General features: G+C 40.9%; 2 protein-coding genes across 5 annotated transcripts in view; one reads left to right on the top strand and one right to left on the bottom strand.

The window, feature by feature from the left end:
* Window positions 1-12: 12 nt before the first annotated feature.
* On the top strand, window positions 13-1,665 carry tmem216 (transmembrane protein 216). The gene is made up of 6 exons (XM_077022947.1): window positions 13-200; window positions 494-507; window positions 622-715; window positions 834-926; window positions 1,015-1,216; window positions 1,415-1,665. Exons 1-6 carry the CDS (start codon window positions 176-178, stop codon window positions 1,428-1,430), a joined length of 444 nt encoding a protein of 147 aa, XP_076879062.1. The 5' UTR covers window positions 13-175; the 3' UTR covers window positions 1,431-1,665.
* A 3,138-nt stretch (window positions 1,666-4,803) lies between these two features.
* htr4 (5-hydroxytryptamine receptor 4) overlaps window positions 4,804-27,959 on the bottom strand; it is a 64,383-nt gene continuing 41,227 nt past the window's right edge. The window contains exons 6-9 of one of the 4 annotated variants that reach the window (XR_013134012.1): window positions 26,998-27,560; window positions 25,511-25,600; window positions 17,616-17,700; window positions 8,061-8,109 (exon numbers count right to left, since the gene is read on the bottom strand). Coding sequence is in view for 3 of the 4 variants with exons in the window: in XM_077021846.1 (XP_076877961.1) it covers window positions 8,022-8,109; window positions 26,998-27,560 (651 nt within the window). In the remaining variant the exon portion in view is untranslated. Of the gene's footprint in view, window positions 8,110-17,615; window positions 17,701-25,510; window positions 25,601-26,997; window positions 27,561-27,959 lie in introns of all 4 variants that reach the window. The other 3 variants (XM_077021848.1, XM_077021847.1, XM_077021846.1) reach the window with 3 other exon arrangements.

Here is a 27,959-nt window from a genome sequence, read left to right as displayed (position 1 = left end):
TTTAGCAATAGCTTGTTTATTGCATGTAAATCACCGATGGCACCAATGTGAGCACTTCAAATTTGCTTGGATTTCGAATTCCACCGCGGTCAGGCGTCAACCGTGAAACGGATTTTGATTGGTGCGCAGTGACATAAACGCCAACAAGTTCACGCCCCAAGATGACGCCGTCTCCATGGTATCCAACATGGCTGCCCACGGTATGGCTAATATGTAGCTAACTAGCCGTTTGAGAATTATAACGCGAATCATAAGATAAAACCACTGTTACTTATAACTATGGCTCAAATAACCGCATCCTAGTGTTTTATTTTGATACGATGTAAAACAAAATGCTTTTCGCATCTTGGCCTGAGTGTTTCATCTGAGCTGGTATAAGTCAAGTGCTGCTTTAGTATTTGAACTATATAGTTACTAAAGTATATGTTCGTATATACGAGATCTGCTGCAGTGTTATGATTTTGTAAATATTTTAATTTTTTTTCTTTTCTAGGAAGACGCCCTATTGTATCCTTTAATATTTCCCCCTGCGTATGTATCTTTACTTAGGAAGTAAACATTGGACGTGTATAGTCTTAAAGACAATCCCATATTGGTAACTTTCTTAACAGAGTATCTCAGCTGTCTTCCATGCCTCTGCAAGTCTTGTTTTATTTAAACCGCTGGTATTCTGCTGCTTTCTTCATAGCTGAAATTCTAATGTTTGTGTATAAAGGTAGAGTATCTCAAGATGTTGTGAACTCTGCAAGCTATGTTTTAATGCAGTGGTCTGATTTTAATAGAGGAAATATTTAATATGACTTGGCCTATGCTGTTTTGATTTACTCTCGTAGGTGTGTTACTCCCATACCCTCAGGCAAACCTTGTATTGGACATCGTCCTGTTGCTCCTCTTCCTTGGTCTTGAAAGCCTCAGACTATTTTATGGTAGGTGAACCAAATTCTTGATATCCCAAATATGTCCCAAATATTTTGTTGTCATTCTGATTTCAATAGGTGATTAAATCATTTTCAGGGTGGAAGGGAAACCTGTGTGAGAGCTCTCTGGCACTGAGTATCAGTGTTGGTGTCTTGGTGCCCTGCACGGTTCTAAGTGTCTACTATCTACTACTACAGACTTTTGTTTTGCGTCTTGAATTTGTCCTCAATGTTATATTGCTCTGCTTCTATGGCCTGGAGCTGGTTATTTGTCTAATGACCATTGCAGCTTTTTGCAGGTAATGTTTGCTTGTTGAATGTCCAATTAATTATCAGAAAGTACAGAGAATAGTTTGCATTGTTTATGGTAATTTTCATAGTCTTACTATTGTTTAATTATACTTTCTGTACACAAATGCTGGTCCGTATGATGTGTAAAGAATTGTCTAGGCTGTTGTTACTAATGTTTGAATTTTTACTTATCCTTTTCTTTGTAGGGTGAGTGTGTATTAAGTGCGTATTTGAAGATGGGGAAATGTTTTATACAGTTTGATGCATGTTTGAGTAGGTTTTGGTTTTCAACATGGCACTGGTTCTCACCATAGATGTACAATACTATAGAGATTATATAGATTGAATTTCTCATTTCTTGTCCAACTTTATATGCATATCATAATGGCTTAGAATATTTGAATGTCTCAATTATTTTGACTTTTGTACATGTTTTGTACACAAAATGATAAATATTTTTTTCAACATTGTAATACATCATTTGTTGTTTTTTTATTTCCTGTGTTCATTGCGAGTCTGAATATTTTTATCACCCCAAACGTGAACAGGTTATGCCATTATAATTAACAGTTCGGGTTATTGTCTGGTATACATGGTTTGTAAGACTCTGTACTACACACTGAACACTCCTGAGGGATTTTGCACCATCAGGCTGCACGTTTTGAGCGTCGTTTGGTACTGAGCTTTAGATTCTGCATGATCTTAAATTACATACTGTATACAGATAGCAACCACTAGATAGCCACATGAATGGTGGTCTATCGTTTCAGGCATATCTTGCTAATGGCGGATGAATAACAAACAATACGGCAAAACGTCAACAATAATTTCACTGTTATTTCGAAATATTTGCATACATGATTATGCGTAGATTTTTTTTAATTATGTAAAATATCGATATACGGGTAGTACTGATGAATAATATTTCGAGCACTACGGCTGTTCGATTATGTTCTAGCAGTTCTAAACAATGTTATTACAGCACGAAACAGCAGAGGGCAAGAGAGTACCGTCTATGAACACTTACTAAACTAATTAGTGATTGAATAACATATATGGAGCTTATAAAAGTTATCACATAAATATCAATCTGTCCGATTCTATTAAGGCACGGGACAATAAAAGGTAATATATTGGAATTTATGTGGCAAACATTTCTCTTCTCTTTGTTGATTACCAGAGGCTTCCGTTAACAGTTGTTACATAGGGTAACGATTACAGCTTTTCATGCCAGTCCTGAAGTAAAACAACAGCGTTAACATATAAACACTTTTGAAACTAAAATTAAGCTCCTAAACTCAGTCCACTAAACATTTTTACCGACAAGTCTCGTTCTAAATATTTATAGGTTGCATATCACCAAAACGTGCTCGCCCTATCATTGTGGCTCCGCAGATGAAACTATGATGCCACAGACATCCATTTCCGAGGAGGCGAGATTGGCGCTGATGTCTGGGAGGAGGGGAGCTGTCAATCATAGCGCCACACCAGTGAGCGCTAACTACCCTTGATGGCGAGGGCACTTAGCGCTCCCCTCCGCGGGCATTCTTCTGCTCTGCGTGGCGTCCTCGGAAGCGACTCTCAAATATGTGGCGCTGTAGGCTTCAAGTGTCCCGAAGGAAGCCCGTGCTTATCTTCCAAGTTTGGTAATTGAGAGGAGAGCCAGCTAGCCAGTCGATAGGTGGACGTTTTCTTAATTAACGACTGAAGTTTGGAGGAAATTAGATAAGGAAGATTATAAAAAAGAATGCAGGAAGACCGAGCTGTTTAATGGTTAAAAAGCTAATGTTTCTTATACGGAGAAAAAAAAATCTGATTTATGGACCAATTTTGCATCATGTCAGCCACTCAAAGCCCAACAACAACCAGGAATTAAAATGTAACGTATTTGAAAGAACATTAACAGGATTCATAATTGTGGAAGAGAGCCATGAACACACCAGCAGTGAGTTACAAATATGTTCATAGACATGGGTGTTGTAAACCCATGTCTATGTTACATCCTTTGTGAAGATAACATGTTCTTGGGCAGAATCATTTGTCTGTGCACTGTGGCAGAAGAAAGCATGTGATCATGCCTCTCTAATAATCCACAGCTTTAAAATAATATATGTCTGAATGACTGCAGAGTAGATTGGTGTTTGTTTAGGAAAGCCCCAGGGTTTGTCCTGTGTGCCTTAAGGAGAACAGCTCCGTATTATGAATCCTTTTCTTTAGGAAGAATGATAGTTCAGTGCAGTGCACTGTTTGCACAGTGCAAACCTCAGATTTGCTTTCTGTCTGTTGTGAGATATGTCGGAGAAGAAATAAAATGGAGAAAACGAATCTCCAACAGAGTTGTGTTAAATCCAAAAAGAGAATATGGAACTTCTCAAGGAACAGTTGGTACAAGTAACTGCAGCAGCAGAAAAGTGTACAGCTCCGTGTTGCAATTAGGAGTGCTCACGCTCCACACAAAGTCCATTAGAACACTTGACATTTCAGATTCAGGAAATTAAGCCCTTTGATTTCTTCAAAGCAAAAAGCAAAAAGAAACGAGCCCAGTGTCTGATGAGTGAGTACTTAACTCGGCGAGGCACTCTGAAATGCAATCAGGGAGCAGACATTCCTTAGCCCTTCACATGACTGCAAGTCTCCAGCTCAGGAACCTGACATATTATCAATCAGACCCATGTGATAATGGCAGCCAAGACTCTGGCCAACTTGATGATGCTGGAGGTATCTGCGTCTTAGGGGCTTTGTTACTTGAAACTCTTTTAAATTCACTATTTCCTTTTAATAACATGGATTGTGATATTTTCAGTGCTGCTCTGTAGTTGTTATCCGGAGGTGTGATCGAGGGCCTTAATGTGTAATCAGAGGAGTTCAGGGACCAACACAGAGACAAAGCACATGGGCTTCTAATTGGAATGGATTGTGGCTCTGGTCAGTCAGATCTGGCATATCTGAGAATCCACCAATGGCACTGTCAAAGACCATTCCTGCACTCAATAACCGACTAGGACCAAAGCTGCAGTACTATATATAGCCTCACTAATCTATGTGTCAGTCTTTCAGCCATGTCTGAGGATTAAAGGCAGAAAAAAGAATATCCTACGTATTTGTTTCTGAAATAAGATCTGAACAGCTTTGTTTTAGCAATACTGAATCTTGTAACCATTCTGATGGATGCAACTAATTAGATAATTAGAACTGGCACAGTTTGTTGAATTGAGGGGAACATGGGGGGGGGGGGGTGGTCGAGTGTGATATACGCAGTAAAAATCCTGCTTTTCCAGCTGCTTCTTGCGCTGTTTCCGTGAGCATTTCTGTCTCAGTTGCTCATGTTCAATCTGAAGGGCACATGTATGGGAAGTGAGTTGTGCAGTTCATGTCCACTCGTGTCTGCAGGCACAAAGTGGAACCATATGGAGCAGACGTCTGCTCTTCCTGCACTCACAGTCGTGTCTGACAAATCCACTTAAAAAAAAACACTACAAACAACTGAGTCAACAAACAGATGTACTGATTTACCTATATATAATATAATATATTTTCAACTAAGCATAAGATAAAGCATGCAAAACCAATAAAAGCAGATTGTATTCCATTATCTTCAATTATCATTTATTAGAGCTGTCACATAGCAACAGAAAAGTAATACACATAGCTCCCTGAAAGAGAAGCTTTACATGAAAATATAACTCTTTAAATCCACCAAAATAAATACTGAGTTTACAAAAGTTCTTCTACAACGTGGGGAGATTTACAACACATTCATGCTGAGAGCTTCCGCCTTTGGGGTTTTGAGGTGTTACACAGTGGTGGTTTGGTGTTGTTGTGGGTGTGTGTGCAGGTGTGTTTGTGTGTGTGTGTGTGTGTGTGTGTGTGTTACAGAGAGAAATTGGGCAAATTCTAAGTTTGTTTTGAAAAGTACCTCATGCTTGCGGCACGTTTTGGTCACAATCATTTATGGGCGATACATCACTGCCAGTCAAATAAGAGAGAGCTACAAAGCCCAGTCACATGGAGACATGTTCAGTTCTCTGTGCTGATTAGCATTAGGCAGTTGGGACTAGCAGTGGGAAAGTATTAAACCCCTGTCTACCTCAGGATGCAGGTTTGTAGACTGAGATCTATATTCCACTTCATCCTCTGCATGCTGAGATATCCAGTATCTATACCACCAGGATCCCAAACGTACCAGGCTGCACCTTTGCATGTTTCACTGAGAATAAACTTCAACTTCTGTAGTCAGTAAACTCCAGCACATCTTAAACAGTCTCCGGATTGACACTAGTGAAATTGCACAAGCTGTTTTTCTTGCTACTAAAATTGCTTAGTGATTTGTGGTCAAAGGCTGCTACATAATTGAAAGCTTGAAGTGTCAGGATGGAACTGGAGTATCAAAAATAATTTGCCACAATGGCTGTTTTTTTAGTTTACATTAATCCACATTTGGCAGACTCACCCTTGATAATCTCAAGATGGATTATGCTGGTGCCCCCAGGTAAAATGAAATTGAGTATTCCCAACAGACTTGTATGTCATGGAGTGATGGGTCAATTTGTAGATGCAGTTTACAAGATTGTTGTTCACTGTTGATTTTGGATTAGGGTCCCTTAGACCCAAAGGTCAGAGAAAGAAAAAATATTTTCTTGTTTCTACAATTCCATTTAAGTTGTCATTCAATCTATTGAACTTGTAGTTTGCTATGCTTTTCAGTTTAGCTTCAAAAAAAATGAGATGAATGTTTGACACCTTCATATGTGGCAGTATTTTCGAAAGTGTTTAAAAAAGATAACCTGCACAAGTACAAGTTGGTTGTGAAGGCACGACCACGTATATGTTTTTATCAGTATCTTAAATTGACAAGCCCATAAAATAGCTCTGCAGGACATTGCTCTGTACAACACTGTGCAATCCATTGCTGACTTTAACGGTTATACTAAGCTGGAAGAATAATGCATTGCCTCTGACTGAAACATATATAAAGGATCACAGAGACCACTATCAGATTCTTTGCATAAAAAAACTATTTACAAGAAAGTCAAAACAGACATACATGCTAAGCCATGACCTTTAACATACAAAGATCAGCTAGTAAAAAAAATTAAATAAAAAAAATAGACATGTTCACCGATGAGTGCTTCAAACTGTGTTGGTAAAAGATGTCAGAGAGAGAGAGGAAGTTCACACTTGAGTTCCATTAAAGCGCAGTACACTTGTGAGTGTGAGAGTCACTCTCTCTGTCCCTCTCATTCTCCTCTTGTCCCGGTCACACCAACACACCGACACAGGTAACACTTCAACTTAGCATCACATTTAGGGAAACCAAGTACAACAATTTTCACTCATTAGTTTAGAATTTTTTCTATTATTGGTTTGGTCTTTGATAAAATATTGGCAACCAGAATACTGTATGATCTATGAAATCTATAATCAGATTGTTCTAAAAGTGCTATAAGTGCTTTAATTGCAGGAGAGTTAATCCTTTAGAAGTAAACATAAGGATGATACTGCTTTCTGTGGGTTTCATACTTCCACTGTATATATATATATTCCACTGTATATAATTCTCTGACATCAGTGTAAACACCTGTGTCATTATCCTCCTGTAAAATTACAATAAATTGAAAATATGTTTATGATGCTCAGTGCTTTACTGCTATAAATGTCTTCATATTTACAATCTTATAGTCCTTAAATCAGCTGTTTTTAAAAGTGAACACTAGTGTCTACTTTACAGAGAGACACAGGTGAACACCTCTGGTCTGTAGACTGCTATGTTTATGAGGGACAGAAGCTAGAGTTTCACTGGGGTACCATGCTAGAGCAATAAATATGATCTAAAGAGGCATTCAGAAACATTGCTACCTGTTAGAGAAGAAAGTATAACTAAGTATAACTTAGAAGACTAAGTATAACCAGTCATCATCTTTGCGTTAAGCTTAATAAGCTTAAATGATGTGCTCACTGTCATGTAACTAATGTGAAACACCATCTCAAGGTTCTGAGTAGTTCTATATGGTTTTGTTCTGTGGCAACGTAAGTGCTAGACATATGGAACGTGCTCTCTTGTAGCATTGGTCAGTTTCGCCAGATTCTGCTTTTGTTTGAACGCTGGCAAGCAGCAGGAGAATCCCAAACACCCAGAGCGGCAGGAAGCTTTGGCAGCCTCACGGTTCACTGCACTGTTTACTGTCGTGGATTAAACCAGACGAGAGGATCTGGACAGGAATCGATGTTGAAAATACCTGCTTCGGAGAGGTACGCAAAGCATCGCCCAGACCCAAGTGATTACAGTCAATACACTGCAGTGTTCAGGCTTGAAGGTAGTTTAGCGCACTCAGAGGTTTTGCGGGGAAAGCTACCTAACTGAGAAAAGCTGAAATATGTAGCTCATGGCAATTTAATCTTTGACATCCTTGATTCATGTTTTCTTTTTAAAGATTGTTGTGAATGTGACTGAATGCAAATTGAAAGAAAATTCAAAGTACCAGTGCTGTACCAAACCACCTTTAAAGCCCCTCCTGAATTAAAGCATTTATGTTTTGGTCCTAGCCAAATAATTACCAAGACGTAGTTGCAGGGGCGTAAGAGAGAATCACACCGGGCCACCTGACCACCACTTTTCAACATTTCAAATAATTTGATCCTAAAATATACCTCAAACACCTTTGGCAACATTGTTCACTTTAAGGTTATGGAGTAAATATCTCATCCGTCCAGCTGGGAGTTTACTCCTGGAATCTCCAAGTCTGTACCGCAGGTACAGTGGATGGTGAGGGGTGGCACCTTCCAGTATCGGTCCTCTGGAAGTGGAGGCCACTGTCAGAAACAGGATTCTTGTGACTCCGTGTCATTCTGCATCGACAGTTTCTCCTGTTCAATATGGTTCCCATTGTGAAGAACCAAGTACCTGAAAGGACAGAGGGGGAGCAGAGGGTGAAGCCCAGGGGCACAATGTCAGCACCACATCTACTCATCACACCACACATACTGCCACAGTGATCCTTATGGACTCTCAATCTGGAGCAGGACCGAGGGACGTCGTGGCTTTGCTCCTGAGTAAATACACTTCCACTCCATCGCTTGTGAATGATTTGCTTAAAATTTCCAAGAATATTCTGTAATATAATATGAGATTGAATATATATTCTATGCTTTCAGTGTACAGCCATCAAAACAGGTTCATAGATGACTCACAGTGGAACCTCTAGATACAGCTATATGGAAAAAATGCTTCATAATTGTTTTTCAAATTTATGAGTTCCTTGTGGTCTGGGGTGAACACTACATTATTTTAATAAAGAACCATCACGGTGCTTTCACAGATGTGGCAAATGTATAAAGCGATAAATGTCCTGTGAAATGAAGTGGTGAGGTGGTGATGAGTGCTTTCTGAGGACTGAGGGATGAATGCTGATGACCCTCTATGACTTGGTAGATCTGCATAAGCCATGCAGGTATCATTTCTATAGGGTTTCCTCAGTGCGCCCAGGATATTACTATTATAATAGACTGAATATAAATTGCATGCTGGCAGCTCTAAGGCATGTGTAATCGATGCCTCAAATTATGGGGCACTGTTGATATAAAGTAGCAGCTATTACATCTATAAAGCTTTTTTCTATAATCTATAAGCTTTTTAATCTAGAAAAATTACTCATTATAGCGCATAGATTTGTTATATTCAAATGCTTTTAGTTGCAAATGCCCAATCTATTAAAAATTATTTAACCTTGGGTCAGACAGAAAATAAATAAACTTCTCTAGACAGTAATGGACTAATTGTCACAAACAAAATGTATTAATACAGTGGCCAGTAGCCTTCAATGCCATTTCCCAATTTCAATACTTCTGACAGGATGATAACCCTTTCATATGAGTCCAACCACTCTAGCAAAGAAATAAAGTCTGGGGTGAGAATCTATAATGGGTTTCTAGACATGGTGAGGGCTTTGTGTAGCAGGCAGGAGTCAAGGAGTTCACCGGGGTGCAGAATAATGCCTACAGCTCCTTTATCTCCCCTCTCTCTGGCAATGACCCTTTACCCTAAAAATCATTACAAACCATTTAGGTAAACAAGCAAACCAAAGGCAATTCCTGTTGAGAAATTGGGCAAGAAATTTACCTTGAAACCCTTCGCCCCCTCAAAACTCACTAATGTTCCAGGATTCAGAAAGGAAACGTGCAACAGCTTTTCAGTGAAGCAGAAAGCAGACTTTCTGCCACATTGTAGCTCTTTTACTCCACGTTCTGTCTGCAGAGGTCCTGTTCTACACAAGCGCACGACAGAAAGGGATTGTCTAAAGATGCTTACACAAATGTCACCTGAAATGTCAGATTTTCCAATACAATACAAAACTGCTGTAAACATGTTGAACCACCCAGTCTAAACATGGTTCCTACCCTTGTTCTCTGGGTTTTTTTCTGAATTCTGATGGGGCACAGAAGTGTTTTATCCGGACATGCTACACAGTCTAAACATTAGTTCACGAGATCAGACACATGTGCATTACTCAGAACACAGTCTTGCGTCTGAGAAAATGTGTCCACAGTAGTGTATATATATGTGTGTGTGTGTGTGTGTGTGTGTGTGTGTGTATATATATATATATATATGAGAGAGAGAGACCGTTTTTGTATTTCAAAACTTCAGTGTTCAGCCAGCATAAGTACAGAAACAGAGAGAGAGAGAGAGAGAGAGAGAGAGAGAGAGAGAGAGAGAGAGAGAGAGAGAGAGAGAGACCACTGAGTATGTAGAAAGCCCTGAAAGTTTTTCACTTCCACCCAACTCTCTTCATTAATGTCTGGTCACTCGTTTAAAGTCTACTAGTTGCTCTTCCAGAAATCCATGGGAAACCATCTGTGCAACAGAAAAGATTGCACCAGCTTAATCTGCCTCTATATCTGAGAGCAGCTTCCTTGGCAGTTGCTACAAGCCTAAATACCACTTTCATTTTAGGAAGACTCCGGTAAAACTTCATAAACTGATTGCCAGCTAATTTGTCATTTAAGGAGTATACATAGTTAATTAAGAACACTATAGAAATGGCCTAGAAATAAATAAGAATAAAATATAAATTAATGTAATTTTATCAAGTAAAGGTCATGTAATTTTATCATTGCAAACTCAAATGGTTCCTTTTTTAATCAGAGCAAGGAACCTGAATGAGGTGTAGTACAAATAAAGCAAAAAAGGAGAATGACCAGCTGAGGATGGATGGAGACTGGAAGATGATCATTTGGCTCTTCCAGACCTTCCTCCAGGCACGGATATCGAAAGCAGGTGCCCATATTTCATTTGATTGATGATGGTTTGGAGCAGCAGAAATGTAAATCACCTGAACTAAACCCACATGTCAGCGTTTTATTGTCCGAGCAATTTTGGCATAATGTTACAGCTCCACATGAGCAACATTTTAGACCCTGCTCTCAAAAATACAAAATGACAAGAGAATATTGCACTGGCAATTTCAGGAACGAGGCGACGTTGAACACAATAAACTATATCACACATGTTCAGTTTGATAAACTGATTTAACCTGAAGTTGTAGAAACCACACAAATGTATAAGTAAACTAAACAAAAAATGCAGAGACTACATCCACAACACAAAGATGCACCTCCAATTGCCTGTTTTAAATGTAGAATAATTAGTCTCTTGTCTGTCCAAAATATCACTCGTGAGTCACTTGGTGACTCATACACTGTGATCTCAGAGAAACAAACGCAGTCCACGCAGTAGAGATGGAGGGAAGGTCTCTTCAGAGAGGCCTGGGATTACCCAAACAAGGCAGGCCAGAGATACTCACACCACAGTATGACGCCATCTGCAGTTTCTGACTGACATACTTAGGGACAAGACAGAGGAGGCGATCAGAAACTCATTTAGACATATTCCAGTTCATATTAGGACACTTGGGTAGGTGCCAAGCATGATAAAAAAGCCATACTTGAGCAGACTCAGAAGCACACACTTTATACTGTTATACTACCGCAGTCATTCAGAGTGACCAAGGAACCAGACGGTAGTCTTGTGCAATATAGACACTGATAGCAGGTCGTTTAAAGTGCCATATGACAAAACTCAGAAGTACAAGCAGTGCATTTCCATTACAGCAGAAGTGCATGAGCAGTGAACCTCCTTATACTAATGTGTATATACTAGGGTAAGTGTAACTAGAGCTACACCACTCTATGTTCCTAACATTATTACTCAGCATGTACAACACTGCCCTGGAGAACACAGACATGTCAGTCTGGGAGATGGTCAGGCAGTAGGACGTCCAGCAGCAAGAACTCCCGCACACAGTCCAGAACAGGCTTCCCGTGCCAGTAAGCAGCAGTGGTGTGTGTGCATGCATGTGTACAAATACGCATGCGCCAAAAGCAATGGTTTAATTACTCATGAGCTTAGTGACAGCAGAAGCGGATTGTTCATGAGTTGAATGAGGTTTTATTTTTGGTTCAGTACAATGAGCAGTTCTGGAATGGAAAAAGGAGAGGTCAGACAAGAGCATGGGAGAGAGAGATAGAGCTACATGGATGAGAAAAATTAGAAGCCCTCAGAGAAAAGTCAGAGGAGTGGCCACTGGTTTCCCTCATATTTGTCTGTTGGAAATGGCATGTGTGTCTGCACACGGCCAACAAATGAACAATGTGGAGTTCTGTTTGGGTAAAGGTATGATTCATTGCTTCAGCCCAGGACCTTGCAAAAAACATGTGCGAGACTGTTAGGTGGCAAAAGCTGAGCCAATGGCTGCCAGCAGCGAAGAGTTTCTCCTCTGGATTCAGAGGAAGAATAGCTCACCTAGCTGAAAACTAGAAAATGCCTTCTGGTATGCACCACTAACCAAGATGATACAAATGGCTGCTAACATTTCTATCGTTGCTTTCTGGCACTAAAGCAACAGAAATCGTAGTCAAAGGGTTGGTGTTTACCTACCAGCCTACCCCGGGCAGCGTTCTGAATCCATCAGGCAAGCCAACAGCTTTAGAGTCACACATCTCCTAACAGGCCACTTACTTTGCAAAAAGAAATCAGCATGTGCTAAATAAAAATACACTGTGCTTTTTTTTTCAATGTTCTTTGTTAAGTAAACTACTCAAAAGGAACAGCAATTCTACAGAGTTGTTTGAAACCCCTATTGACCCAACTATGATGCTTGAAACGAAAAGCAAGGAAATATATTGCACCAACCTCTGTTATAAAATCTCCCAATAGTGTAAAATAAAATCTGAAAGTACAAAGTAAATATCTTTTCACTAGTGTAAGCCAACATGTCTCTGTGCGTGTGACTATCCTTAAGAGGCTGGAGCACTTAGGCAGGAGGAGGATGTCGTTTCTGTACTGAACCCCTGCTGCATCTCGACCACCACCGGGCTGCTGGACCCATGTTCCAGTCTCATTATCACGAACTGTGGAGGTGCTCTCACTGAGCAAACACAGCTGCACACCTACTTGAAGGTCTTGCCATTAACTTTCCTTTCATTGAAAACACACTGATTTGAATTTAGTGCTTTTAAAATCGGCTGTGATCTGCAGGGTTGCCAACTTTTCAAGATCGCTTGGAGTGAGATTTGAACCTGGAGGAGGTGGCGAGTGTAAATTGTTGGGGGGGGGGCAAAGTAAATTGTTAATGGGGACACAAATCAAGTATTATATCGCGATCGATCGATCGCCAGTGGTTGGCAACAGAGCGAACAAGTAACTCATTGAATCACAAAAATGGATCAGAGGTAAATAAGCTAGAGTTTTTTTTCGGCCTGAGAAATCGGAAGTGTGGCGTGAGAGCATGTGAAGACGGTCAAATACGTGTGTCTCACGCTCAATGCGTGAGACTTGGCAACCCTGGATCTGCATAACGCTGAGGTCTCGGCTCCATCTGGTCATAACCCTGCCAGTCTAACCATAACTCGCTTGAAGCTGGAAAGTAGACCAAACGCCAAAAAAAAAAAATAATAATGCATAATTATTTACATATATTAATTACCTTAAAGTAGCACGTTTTGGCAGGTTCCATAAAGATTTGTGTAATCACATAAAGATTGTAATATGGATTGTTGAGATATGCTGGGACACTTATTCACTAATATTTGAAAAAAATTATTGTGAATCATAGACAAGAGACTTGTCAAAAGTCATCACAAAACTTTGAGGGTGTTTGCTGAGGTAATAAATCTAAGTTAATGGACACATTATGTCAAATGCAACATACAGTGATGAAGCCTGTTCACCATTACCTACACCGACCGGCTCTTTCATTCCAGCATTGTCTGAACAGACTTCTGCTGTGAAACCACTGCCCAAAAACACAGCTTAAATTACAGAACGTAAATGCTCATTACAGAGGCTATTAACCATTATCACACTACCCAAAAGAGAAAAGTTAAGGAGGACACTTTAATAAATGGAGCAGTCATTCAAATTGTTCATTCCATACAGTGGTTGTAATGCTATATTGATCTGTGCTGCTTGGATTTTGGTTTTTACTTGGAGATCTTGTCTGCCCGCTGTCTTTTTTTAAATGCAGGCCCTGCGGAGACCGATCTGTCGTTCTCCAGCATACGGCTGCCTGTAGCTCTGCTGGGGAAGACGAGTGTGTGCAGGATGGTGAGAACACACACTGACCACGCGACCGCACATTACAACACACAGAGACCACAGGCTGCTCTCAGTGTAAACACTTTTATGTTTGAAAGATGATACGTTACATCTGTGTGCTAAAGCAAGCGTTGACAAAGAGATTAAGGCTGTTGTGAGTTAACTCCAATAAAAGTTAAAAAGCACAAAAGCTGCCCTGCTAAGCCACATCTACTGTGACATGCAAGACACTAGGTCCTTTTTTTCATGAAGATGCTGAACGCTAACATTAAAAAGATTGAAGAGCATTTTATGGGAAACACAAGAAGAAGAAATGGCAGTACTTGTTTGCTATAAACTCAGCATTCAATAAATAAGAGAACTTAAAGGTTAGTGCCAAAGCCATCCCAGTGATCTAAACATCTAATAATGGGGGGACAAAAAACAGAAGAATGCTGAGTTCCGTAAAACTACATTATCGCAAGTACCCCGATTCCTCTTTTACAACAATTGCTCTTATATAATACAGCTAATAACAGTGCTAGCACTCAGGTGCCACTTTAGAGGCTGGTAATGCTAAAACATCCTCTAGCATATAAGCCCTTACCTCTTGGCTTGGAGTTCAATATAGTCTATGGTTTTTGCAGCGCACACTTGTCCTTTCGACCTCGGCTACTTCAGGCCCTGTAAGCTGTTTGCTGTGAGTGGTCCCAACGTTCCTTTTATTGATCAATTGCTCTCAGCCACTTGCTCATTTGCACTGGTCAGCAAGCCCTTAGCACCGGCGACACCAACGCCAGGACCGCAGGACTGCTGGAACGCTCGAGTCCCATTGGCCTGCTTGCCCTGTGCTGTGGGCAGCATATTTACAAACAGGAGATGAAGGCAAACACAGTCACCTGCATACATTTACCCAGAATGCAAAGCAAGGAGGTGAACTTCATCAAAGAGGGTCACAGCGGTGGTAGTTCAGTACATATGGCAGTACCATTCAAAGAGCTATGACAACCATGATGCTTATAGCTCTGAAAATGGCGCTGCTATCTGCACCACACGTATCAAGTCTGTTCTGGGTCACTCTGGGTCACTTTCTGGAGTTCTTGGCATACCATAGGTTGGTGAGGTCACACAGAAAGAAAAAAAATGATATTCTAAATACAATAAATACCAGCATTATTCTGAATTTTTAAACAATACATCTTGTGAAATTACACATTTTACAGTAATTCTAATAAAAACACGAGTTTTGCAAAAGCTGATGACTTAGCTAAGAGAATGAAAAGATAAAGAGAACCAGACCAGAAACAGAATGATCCATTTACACACCCTAGTACACACCCATTTCTGTGCTGAGTATATATACATATCTGAGTTGAATAAGTTTGAATAAATGTAATTTCTGCTACACATCATACAATTTTACCATACAGAATAGTAAATACTGAATGAAACTGTATGAAAATAAATGAAACAATAAAGGCTCAAACACTGGTGTTAACTTCCCTACATGAGACCTACACAGTAATCAAGTAGCTGTCAAAATGTCTTACAGGACTCAAGGGCAAACAGGATACTACATTTAATGAACTGGTTTAACAAATGAAAAACAGTCATTTGAAGCTCACTGTAGGAAATATGATACTGGAGTTTTGGCTAAATAAAGAGAGGAACACTAATTAAAATGATCTCAAGACTTTGCGAAAAGCAACTGGAAAAGCCATATTTTATTTTCCTGATTACATTTAAAGTCATTTTTCACCACAGGGTGAGATAGAACCACCGTCTACCAGTTCTCTGGAAATCATTCCTTAGCAAAAAGTAAATCTAGGACACACTTCTTAAAACGCGTCTCTCCTGATTGTGAGACTAAATTCAGGTGTGCATTTTACAGCCCCAAAAGCAGACTCGGATAAAATTAAATTCCACTTAAATACTAATCTTATTTTCATGAAGGAATTATAACTTTATTAAATAAAGTAGAACTTTAAGCTCACACTTTAAGTTAGAAGTGTTTCCAGTATTGCACGACATTGCTATTTTTATACATTTCACGCATGAGGAAACTTCATCCAGGATTGAGTTTTGTATGCAAATCAGTCACACACATAAAGACGTGTAATGGGCACATTTTCAAATGTTTCACATTAGCACAAAGCAATAGCATTTCTTAACCTTAGCTAAAGCAATGCTATATATCACGTATCCCATGTCAAAAGCTGATTGGGATCAATGATGCAGGATCTCTATGTAAGTCAGAGGGGATGTCTATCATCATGTCTCCAGATAACACCATGCAGTCAGTGCCTGGGTCCAAGCACACATAGCCCCAAGAATGACATCTGCACTGCTAAATTTAAAGCAGACAGCAGTCTGAACTGTTCTGGGTAAGTTCAGTCCCTTTGCTTCCACCGTCCAAGGCAAAGCGATAATTAATTGACTGTTTTGACACTGACTCAAATGAACAAGAACGTACGTCCTGCTGCAGCTCATGGTTTTGATAAGCATCAATACAGACAAACAGATGAATGACTAGACTTTGGGATTCATAGTTTTGGTACACAAAGCAGTAGAAATTGAGTCATGTAGGCTATGGTTTGTGTGTGTGTGTGTGTGTGTGTGTGCGCGCGTGTCTTTGCATGTGTATTTCTATGGTACACAACACAAAGGAAACTTTCAAACCTAATGTAGAATAATAATTTTCTCACAAACATTTGCTTATGTCTTAGATAGATATCCTGAATTTCAATCATTCCTTCCAGGAAGACTAGTGGAGATTTAACTGATGTATTTATAAAGAACATTAATAAAGATAAACCCCTCACTGTCTGACGTCAGTATAAAACAAACCACTCAGACATATCCTAGAAGCTCAAAGGGCAATTTTAAAGACATAAAGACATTACATAAAAAAACAACTAACACAACGATCTGATAAGTTAAAATAGGAGGGGGGAGGGGAACAGTTTTAAGATGACAAATATACTCAGTAAATGTTGCCATGGTGAAGCAGGCTGACAGAGCAGTGGACGTTGTGACCTCATCAGAGGACAAGCAGTCCGTTGCAAAGAAGTAAGTTAAGGGACAACTTTAATAAGGAACATCCCTTCTGCAAAGACATCTTCAAATTCAGTATATGAACTATTACAAACGTCAAACACAACACATTATTCAGTCTCCTAATTAAGAGTTCCGCCGAAGACGTTCTTAATAAATGTTAACTAATGAACACTGTATGAATCCTATATACTCTTCAATCTATATAATAATGACATGCAACTGGAATCAGAGATATGAAGCTGCAGAAACACCTGTGGTGATCAACATGGGAAATGACTTGGTTGTTTTACATAAATATTTACTGTGACAATGGCCCCTAGGTACTTTTGTGTATGCTACATGTATCAGATAATACAATCCACCTTATACTCCTAGAGACTAATCTATGTTTACAAGAATACTTGCTGTGTAGAGTCAATATTCCCTGAGGTTGTGAAGCACAAAGACCATGAATAGGGAAGGAACTGTATATCTTCCAAGATCATCAGAGCGTGAAATTGGCCACAATGAGTCACAAGAAGCACCAGTGGTTTTCTGTTGGTTTAAAGTCTAAGCACCTATGCAAAGAAACTTCTATACACGTTCACACACACACACACACACACACACACACACACACACACAAAAAACTCTTACACTTACAAACACACACACACAGTCAAAGTGTAATGCACAAAAATACACTGCACATTACTGACCCCTTACACAGCAGTATCAAGGACAGACCTGAAAGCAGGGCATGCACAGTAGAGGTGTGTGTGCGTGTGTGAAACACTCACTTGTGTGCTCCTCACACAGCATTAGACAGGAACAGGTCTAGTGTTGCAAAACCAGAGCAGGAGTTTGGAGGCAGAAGAACAGCCACTGGAGCCAGAGGGGAGGACAGAAGGAGAGGAGAGGGAAAGGGAGGGGAGGAAAGGAGAGGAGGAGAGGAGAGGAGAGGAGAAGGGGAGGGGAGGAAAGGAGAGGAAAGGAGGAGAGGAGAGGAGAAGGGAGGGGAGGAAAGGAGAGGAAAGGAGGAGAGGAGAGGAGAGGAGAAGGGAAAGGGGAGGGGAGGAAAGGAGAGGAAAGGAGGAGAGGAGGGGAGAAGAGAGGAGAAGAGGGAAAGGAGGAGAAGAGAAGAGGAGAGGAGGAGAGGAGAGGAAAGGAGAAGAGAGGAAATAAAATAGAGTGAAGGAAGAGGAAAAGAGGAAAACAGATTAATATATCCCCACTGGCTAATTGAACACTGTCATTGTGTTACCATGTGCTACTGTATTAGGAAGACAGAGCAAGACACTCATTAAGGGGTTGTTGCTGGTGATACATTATTGGTTATCGAAAAGCTAATAGTTAATTATAATCATTACATCAATTGACCAGTCAACCAACCAATCAATCAGGAAACAAAGAGACCACAAGACTTGACGAGACTTGAAGCATTTCCAGTGCTGACTAATGTATTTCATTTTATACATACACAGTATGTCATTTATAATAGCACAATGTCAGTGACAGTTTTGCTTTGTTGATGTCATTCAATCAATATGATATTTTAATGCCTGTACACTAACAAATTGCTATAACTTTTATTTGCAAAGCAAACAGGGATTTTCCTGGCATTAAGTGGGTCCCTTATAACTCTCTCTGTCTAAGCCCTCTTATTTGTTATTTTCATAATAGACTCGCTGCTCAAATTGCCGGTAAAGGGCAAAGCTAATAATGCTGCTGAAATGGGTCAGAAGTGCTTGCACAAACACAGAGGATTTTAATTGACACACAATAAGTGTGGTGACTCACTTTCTCTCCCCAGACAGGCTACTGTTGGGCTTTCACTGTAATATACATTAGATCCGTCCTGAAAGTGCCACAAGTGCACTCTCAGTTTCACAAATCTCAGATCCACAATCAATTCGAGTTGAGGCGGCTAAGGATTAAATTGGCCGCCAAGAACACAGCACGGGGGCACTAAATGTGTTTGGTATGAGCAGCTCATTGGTGATGCCGCTTGTCCGGGACATCGTGGCTTGTGCTTGCTGTGTGGAACATGATGGGACATGATGACACCCCCATATCACATAAGACATGAGGCAGGGCAGGGTAGTAACCCCGTGGAACTACATCACAAAAAAACATAAAGCTACATGATCCTTCTCAACATCTTTACTTTCCTGACCCCTGAACCACTGGCCATAATTCACTCATTTATAATGAGTCATACAACAAAACAATAAAAAAGGCACCAAGGAACATTGTTTAGATTTTATCCAGGTGAGTCATATAACATTTCCAAAATTAAATCAAATAATTCAATTCCCAGTTCCCCTTATTCAAGTCGGACCAGAGTTCATGAATGTGGTTGTGTGCGGTGACCATGGACTACAGTGTAACCCTCTGTTTTTGTGTACGTTCTTTCTATGTGTCTGACAACTCTTTCTTTGATCCATGTGATTAGATTACAGTTTCGTTTTGGGAAAGTTTATCAGAGGACAAAACAATCTGGGCCGGCTGCTTCGCTCCACTCACTGGTAAGCGCAGACACATGTACCCTGCTGTCTCAGGCTCAGGGGGCCTCAGGTAAACATCCGGCCCTGTGTGACAGAGCAAGCCACGGCGAGAATCTGCTTCACATATGCTTGTCATCTAATTCAGAGGAAGGTTTGGTGTCCAGTGCACTTCATCAAAGTCAAACCCATACGATGCCCTGAGGAAGCTTTGCAAGCTTTACAATTGGATCCCATAGAACACCCTGAGGACCCCATAGAACACCCTGAGGACCCCATAGAATTCCCTCAGGACCCCATAGAAAACCCTGAGGACCTCATAGAATTCCCTGTGCTGGGACTTGTTAAGAGGGTAATATCAAGATCTTATGGCAAAGATGAAGCAAATATTAATCTAACACAGCTGAGAAAATTGGCTGGATTCCTACTAATAAAAGTCATATTAGAACTCATATTACATTTACAGTTTACAACATTTGGCAGACAGCCTGAAGTCCAGAGTGACTTCAGAAGTGCTTTGTAGTCTGTATCAAATATATACAATGCTGCTTGAAAGTCTGTGAACTCCTGGAGTAGTTTTGATTGTTGTTTTTAGTTGTTTTACCTTGATTCTGTTATTTTATCATCACCAGGTTGTAAATATGAAATGTCTGGTTTACGTTCATCAATTCCATTTACTTGTTTTGAGGAAAATGTGTGAGTTGCCAACAGACTACATGAAATATGGAATCAGAGCATTTGCAAAACTCAATGAACCACAGCTTAATTGGAAAAGTCAAATAGGTAAAATACTCAGGTGCTTGATTAATCAGTTAAGCAGACCAATCAAATGAGACATTCTTGGGAAAAGATTTGAGCCACATTGTTTAAAAGGGAAAGGAAAACAACCAAACCATGCAAATGCATAAAGCACTCATATCAACAATGTTGAGAAGAAAGAAGACAACTGAGGACATCAGGAAGAAGGTGGTGACAGCCCATCAGTCTGGGGAAAGCTACAAGACCATCTCCAAACAATTTCAGCTCCATCCACCCACTGTAAGACAAATCATTTACAAATGGAGGACACTCAATATCACCGCACCTCTGCCCAGAAGACAGTCATAAAAACCTACACCAAGAAACACCAGAAAAATAATAATTCAGGTAAAGGCCAACACACACCTCCAGAGAGTTGCAGACCTCTCTGGCATCATCTGGGATAAATGTACATGTGTCTACAATCAGGTGAAAAATCAATAGACATGGCATTCATGGGAGAATTGCTAGAAGGAAGCCTCTGCTCTCAAGAAAGAACAATGTTGCTCATTTAAACTTTGCCAGAGATCACTTGGTCAAACCAGAGGCTCTCTAGAAGGCCATTCTCTGGACAGATGAGTCCCAAATTGAATTATTTGGCCATAATCACAGGCGCCATGTTTGGAGAAAAGTCAACACTGCATATAAAGTGAATAATCTCCTCCCAACAGTGAAGCATGGTGGTGGAAATGTGAAGATCTGAGCCTCCAGACCTCCAGACCTTTTTCTGCCTAAAGACCTGCATAACTCCATATCATCAAGGGAAACATCAGGTCTATCAACAAATTATTGCCCAAAATCTCCTTCCATCAGTCATGGAGATGGAGCTGGGGTGGAAATGGATTATGTAACAAGACAATGACCCAAAGCATTCCATCAAAAACTACCAAGGAATGGCTTGAGAGAAAGAAGATTTGCACTCTGCACTCAGATTTTGACTGGCCCAGTCAAAGTTCAGACCTCAATCCCATAGAAATGCTGTGGCAAAATCTGAAGAGGGTGGTACATGTCAGATGTTCCTCCAACCTCTCTCAACTGGTAGAGTTCAACAAGGAGGAGTAGGCAGAAATGACAAATGTGAGACACTTGTTTGTGGTTACAGAAGATGTTTGGTTGAAGTAATGGCTGCAAAAGGAGGGGCCACAAACTATTAACTTATAGAGTTCACATACATTTGCACTTGACAGATTTTCAGTTTTTTGGAAAGAGAAATTACTTTTGTTGAATAAACAATGAAAAAAAAATATTTTTTCTGTATGTCTCTTATTTGGAAGGATTTTTTAGAAAACAATGTGGTTCACTAAACTTTCAAGAAGCACTGAATATTCTCCCATGAATATATCTTGATTTGTGGCACTGGGACTGTAACAATTAGGGAGAGCATTTACAGACCACAGTTTTGCAAGCTGGGAGGTTTTAACGGAGCAAGAACCCAGGCCCAAAAGTCTGAGCTATGAGGGGATGATGTGTTGAGAGAGGCTGTGAATTGAGGAAGTACGAGCTATTGGACAGCCTGCTGGCTGGCTACACACACTCTGCCACTGTTCTGCAGATGGCATCAAGGAAGGCCAGCTGTCAGCACAGTGGTTGTGTGCATGGCATAAAACACTGACCTGCCGTGTGTAGCATGAGTCATCTAAATGTTGTGTGTACGGCATAAGCCCACGCCTCAGACTGGGTCAGCTCGTGCACATGTACACAACCATACCCACGCAACCACACCCATCCCCACACCTACACAGGGTCATATATCAAATGGGTTTCAAGCATAGCAAATGTGTACAACTACTGTTTGTTTCAAGAGTACCACCCTTGTGTTATGTAGCTAACCTCCTCTTCACGTACCTCCTCTACACTATACCTGCTCCGTTGTGCCCACAGAGTAAATATTCCACAATCATGCTACAAGTATTTATCCCCTCACACATGCAGCAGAGAATCAGGAATGCTCTTCTCTTTCCATGCTCATGTGGGCAAGGACAGGACACGTCTGCGAGGCAGAAAGCCCCTATGGGAGCTCAGGGACAGGCAAAGGCATCAGCAATGCGATCTGCTCACTAGAGCTCCCATGTGTGGGTCTCCTGTCTCTCCTGCGCCCTGTCAAATGTTTATGAGCAAGAGATGTCAATGGAATATATCAACTGCAGGAAAGACAACCTGGAGGCCCCTGTGCAGTGTCAGAGTGTAATACCTCCAGGGGTGTCACATTAAAGATGGGCAAATGGGTTATGGGTCCTGTTAAAAACAAAAAAAACAAAAGCACAATGTTTTTTGTCTTGCTTAACATTAAAAGATAAGTGCCTAATGTGTTTGTAAGATGTCGACATGCTGCATTTGAAATTCATTTTTGAGTTCGATAGCACAAGGGAAATTCCAGCTTGTCATAAATGACTGAGTCTCTCTATTAAATCAAACTTTAGCCTTTATGTATAAATCTTAATAGACATAATTTATGGAGTGATAAAAGTGGAGCTGGAACCTACAACACAAACATCGTGTCCAGGGCCAACGTTACGTTGAGCTGTGTCTGGCCTCAACTGGCTCTTGGGACTTTTAGCAGAACAACACTTCTTACCCAAAAGCTGTCTACACTGCGCCTGTCTAGTCTAGTAGGAATGTGAGGTGCTAAGCTAAAACAGAGGCCCAATAATATGCCCATGACAGCATGTTAATAGTCATGGTTAGAGAAAAATTAACAGGGTAATAAATCAAATCGAGTGCAGAGATTAAATTAAGGACCTCAGGGTTATGCATTTCTGTTATTAAAACATCTCCATTACTGTACTCTCACCTAAACCCACCTGATCACATCTCAGAGGGCCTTTTTATTTAAATGAAAGGACCTACTGTAAGGTATGCCAGCCATCTCTCTAAAGGCACATTATATGAATGCCATTTCTGTGAAGATTATCCTTTGCATGCTTTCCTTTGTTTATCTATAAACATTTGTTTCTACTGACAATGTTCAGCAATCATTGAACTTTTGATGCTCACTTATCCTACGTTAAAAAAAGTCAAGTTTGAGTGAAAATCTCAAATACTGAGATACTGTAAGGAGATTATTAAATGATGCAGTACTGGAATGGTCTATCAAAACCAGTGAAAATCAACCGAGACTTTAAATGACTATGGGCTGAACCAGGCATCTAGAGTCATTTTGCTGGAATGATCAATATCATCAAGGTGATGCAGCCAGTCCTAAGTTAATGCTCCTTATGATGGTAAGAGAGAGGGGAGATAGAGGAGACAGTGGAAAAGAGGGCAGAGCAAGTATCACATGACGAACAACCCCTTTGGGTGCCTGTACACCAAGCTGCTGATCTTACAGTATGGTGGCACACATTCCCGAAACCCAAAACCCATTAAGAAAAAACAATATGAACACGCCCTGTGCAACTTTTGTTTGGTTTAGAATAACCCACAGGGGCACTGATGATAATGACAGTAAACTATGGGCAGAAATGATTCATGCATTATACCTGCATTTAATGACAGTGACCTGTGAAAATTGTGCCATAAGTCAGCTGTAATCGTTCAAAAGGCCATGGTGTGATATAACTGGTTAGTCCAGGACTTCAAAATACACAGATAAGCTTCTTGTGAAGTACATCTACCACAAAAGTGTCAACATGTCACTGCAGGCAAACGTAGCCCTGCAAGCCTGCGTTAGAGATAGGCTGTGGTTAGACTCCTTCAGAGTAAACATGACAGGCCTGAAAATCCTTGATCCAATGTAGCCACATGTAGAAAACAAAAATCACATAAGGAAGCCTTTACCCCAGGACAGCGTTATTGCAATACGCTGCTAATTTTATCATAGACAATAATACAGGCAGAAGAAATACGTACTGGTGCCCTTCATAGTGCACTGTGACCCCAATAAGGCAGCAGGTTCATGGATGTGCTCCCCTCACAGCTACACATGATTGTCATGGACTGGTGTTGAAGAGCATATGAAGAGCTAAATAATTAAGGTGGAGAGCAGCGGACACGAATTCAGATCTGCATAGCCAGCGCCGATGGGGCCGGAGCTCTGGGAGCCTGTCTGGCTGCCCCCGGGCTGCTGGTTCAGCGTGTCCGCGGCAGGGACAGCAACGGCAGCTGCTCGGAGACCGCCCCGCATACTTTGCTGCTTTGTTTATCGGCCAGATTAACGCGCTGACAGCCCCGCCATTTGGAAACAGTCGCGCGATTTATGTCTGCGGCACGTCTCCAAGTGCCGTAGAAAACAGAGTGGTAGGAAGTGTTCACGGGCATCTGGGAGGCCCAACTGAGCATGACCTAGTGGGAGGACTCTGATTGGGAACTTTTATCTGTGTTTTTCTTCTTTTCTCTAAGGCAAGTGCTACTTCACTGGTAGTTGTCTACAGCCTTGACTGACAGATAACTTTGTGCACAACAATGAAAACCAAAGCTTCATCACATCTTGATGCCAAGGCCTTCCGTCTGTGGTAGATGTCAAACTGATCGGTTCATGCAGTGGCCAGTGGAGGAACATTCTTGTTCTACCATTCAGTATTTATTTCAAGGCTTATTACAACACGCTACTTCAAAATCCTCTGAACCACTTTAACAGGAAAAAAAAATGTCCAATTTGTTTGGGTAAAAGCTGAGACTGCTATGGCTGGAATTCAGAAAGAAAGTGCGTTTTTTTTTTCTGAATAGTGACATGACTGTTATGTCATTGCTACTAAACAACATCATTTATTTAGGGGTATTACTGCCTATGACCCATGATGCACCACTGCAGGTTGCACAGTGTCATTAATGTTACATGATTTAAGTGGCTGCAAAAGAGCCACATCGTTGCTGAGGGAACATGACACTAATGAACCTGTCACAGCATGTCAAAAAAAACACATCAGTCATAAGAATCAATGACCATAATTATAGCACATGACAAGAATGCCTGGGGTCTTATATTGTTTTCATATGCAATATTTAATATTTAAAAGACTGTATAGTGTAAAGCGAATGCAATCAATACATTATATATATATATATATATATATATATATATATATATATATATATATATATATATATATATATATATATACATTTTTGGTCTAAAACTACCCTAGACTATATGGTGTCTGTAGTGGTAATCGCAGAATTGGAATGATTTATTCATTTTAATATAGTGGTGTTTCCATGGAAACAAATCATATGTTTTGAAAAGGTTTCACATCCGTGCACAAGTGGTTCGTGTGGTCACCGTGTTTTAAGAATTAGGGTTTCAAGGCACCAACCTAAGTTGAAGACTAAAAAACCCAGTCTGGGTCACTGTCTCACCCCCAGTCATTAGCGTATGCTGCACAAAAAGGCCAGCATGTGAATCGCAAGCCAGAAAAAAAACTTTCACTTAAACTTTCAGCTCATGTGAAACTCACATTGAAGGCCTTTCAGTTCAGAGTCCTTGTGTTTTTTAGCTACTGCCTTCTCCTCCTGCTGCCATTAAGAGAGCCCCTGATTTTGTGAATCTGTGTAACAGGAAGAGTACCAAGTTATCAATGAGGCCATAAAGCTGCAATCATGCCAAAGATCTGTCTGAATGATGCACTACTGACAGAGGTGAAGACATCAGAGTATTTATATCTGACCTCAGTGGAAGCTTCCTTCCTTTTCCCACCAGGGACATTGCAAAATGTCACCAACATACCATGCATGAAAGCATACTTATTAAAAATAATGCCACAATAAATTATTCAAAAAAAAATAAATCCATCATCAATCAATTATTCATTGTGGGGCTTTACTATTTGCTTTTCGATATTTTAATTGGATTCATTTATTTCTTATCAGAAAGCTTAAAGGCATAATATGTCATGTTTCAATAAACGCATTATAGATTTGCGATGTAAAGTAACTCAGAAATGTGTCCCTCACATTTTCACATTGTATTAATAAATCAAATGAACACACACGCTTGTTCTCTGTTCCGAGGGTGGGCTGTGAGGGGAGCTTAGTTAGGCTAAACTCCAGCTTCTATCTCTGTCTAAAATAGCACAGTAGCCTTTGATCAGACCCTGAGGGAGTGATCCTCTTCCAACCTTTTCGTAAAGCAGGCATGCAGAGAGAAAGTTTTTGTCCTCCGCAACAATTTTACTAAGAGTTACTATCCTGGAGAGCTCAGACTAGTACTGTTAAAGCAGGCATAGGTGATCAGACAGCCTGTGCTGAAAATGTACTGTATGCCTACTACAACAAACACTGGGGAAAGAGAGGATGACCAGGAGAGAGAAAAAGACAGGGAGAGAGAGTGAAACAGACAGACAAACAGACAAGTAGAGAGAGAGAGAGAGAGAGATATGTGGTAGAGAAGTGAATTCAGCCTTTTCCAAGCTGTCATGGGGTAGTGTGCACTAAGCTGTGGACAGTACTGAGTGTAAAACAATAACATAACAATAAAACCTAACAATGATGACTGCGTCAGCAGGTTTCCTACTACAGGCTAGGAAGACAAGGGTAATGTTAGAGCAAACAAGGCATATGCTGGTATGAGCTACTGTGTTCACTAGAGTTGAGGCTGTAGGAGAACAAGCTTATCAGATCACCAGCTCTCAGGTACACTTGTCAGATTGAACGCTAGCTTTGTTAGCTCAAGAAAGAGAATAACCTTTGAAAGGTCAAACCTAATGAATCCAGAGTAGAGCCTAACATAATTCTGACAATAAAAATAAATTAGAGATGTTTTACGTAGAAAACAGTTTGCAACACAACAGAAGTGTACTGCTCCTTCTAACGTGCGATGGGACTCAAGCACTCAAGCATTAAGCCCCTAGAAGCTTTGAAAGCCCTTAACTTAAACGCAGTACTAGAAATGTCATGTCTACCTTCTCTGTGACAAAAGGCGGGAGATCTGGACTGGTTCACCTACTTGAGCACATGCGTGGATCCATTGATCTGGGTAGACGTGCAGGGGTTCCCGGGTGCCAGGATAGAGGTCCGTCTGTAGCGCTTGTGTCCGCAGCACAGGATGATGAGGAAGGCACGACGGAAAGACTTGTTGAGGAAGGCGTAGAGGATTGGGTTCAGCATGGAGTTGATGTAGCCCAGCCACAGGCAGGCCGACCAAAGCTGCTCGGGCACCGTGTAGTCTATGAAAGGGTCCACCACGTTGGTGATGAAGAACGGTGCCCAGCACAGGCAGAAGCAGCCCATGATGATGCAGAGAGTCTTGGCCGCCTTGGTCTCGGTGCGCATGCGATGGTGCCGCTGGTGGTCGGCGCTGTCCGAGGGGGCGTGGCCCGCCCCGCCCGCCCGCTGAAGCATGCTGATCTGGCGGGCGTGCTCGCGGGCCGTCACGTAAATGCGCTGGTAGGCCAGGACCATCAGGCCCAGCGGGATGTAGAACGCCACCACCGAGCACGTGAGCGCATAGGGCTTGTTCACCATGAACACACACACCGTGTAGTTGCCGTCGGCCTTGCGTTCGTTTATCTGTAATATTTACACACACAAGTCATGCGCTCAGTTTATGTACACGTTCATGAGAATTTCACACATTCTTTTCCTTTCTGTTGAGGTTTTTCTGTCCAAGCAGTTCGTTGGTTTTCTGGTCTGTGGGGACGTGGCCTGAGGGAATGATCAATTTGTCAGTGGTCACTGGAGGAAATCTTTCAGGAGAAAGGGGAGTTATTTAGCACTTCTAAATCCGATCAAACCAAAAAGTGACAAGCCAGCATTAATCTTTAAAAAAATACCAGAAAGGGCCTGACATTTGAAATCATAATGGCCTGCTGCTTGGTGATGTAGCAATGATTTTAACCATATTTTCGTGGCTTGACAAGAAGTGCTGACTAAAGTTTTGATGCCTTAGATGTTTTGCTTAAAAGTTTC

The sequence above is a fragment of the Brachyhypopomus gauderio genome, chromosome 11 (assembly GCF_052324685.1).
Source record: "Brachyhypopomus gauderio isolate BG-103 chromosome 11, BGAUD_0.2, whole genome shotgun sequence".
Classification (NCBI taxonomy): domain Eukaryota; kingdom Metazoa; phylum Chordata; class Actinopteri; order Gymnotiformes; family Hypopomidae; genus Brachyhypopomus; species Brachyhypopomus gauderio.
This window is presented reverse-complemented; position numbering and strand designations above follow the sequence as displayed.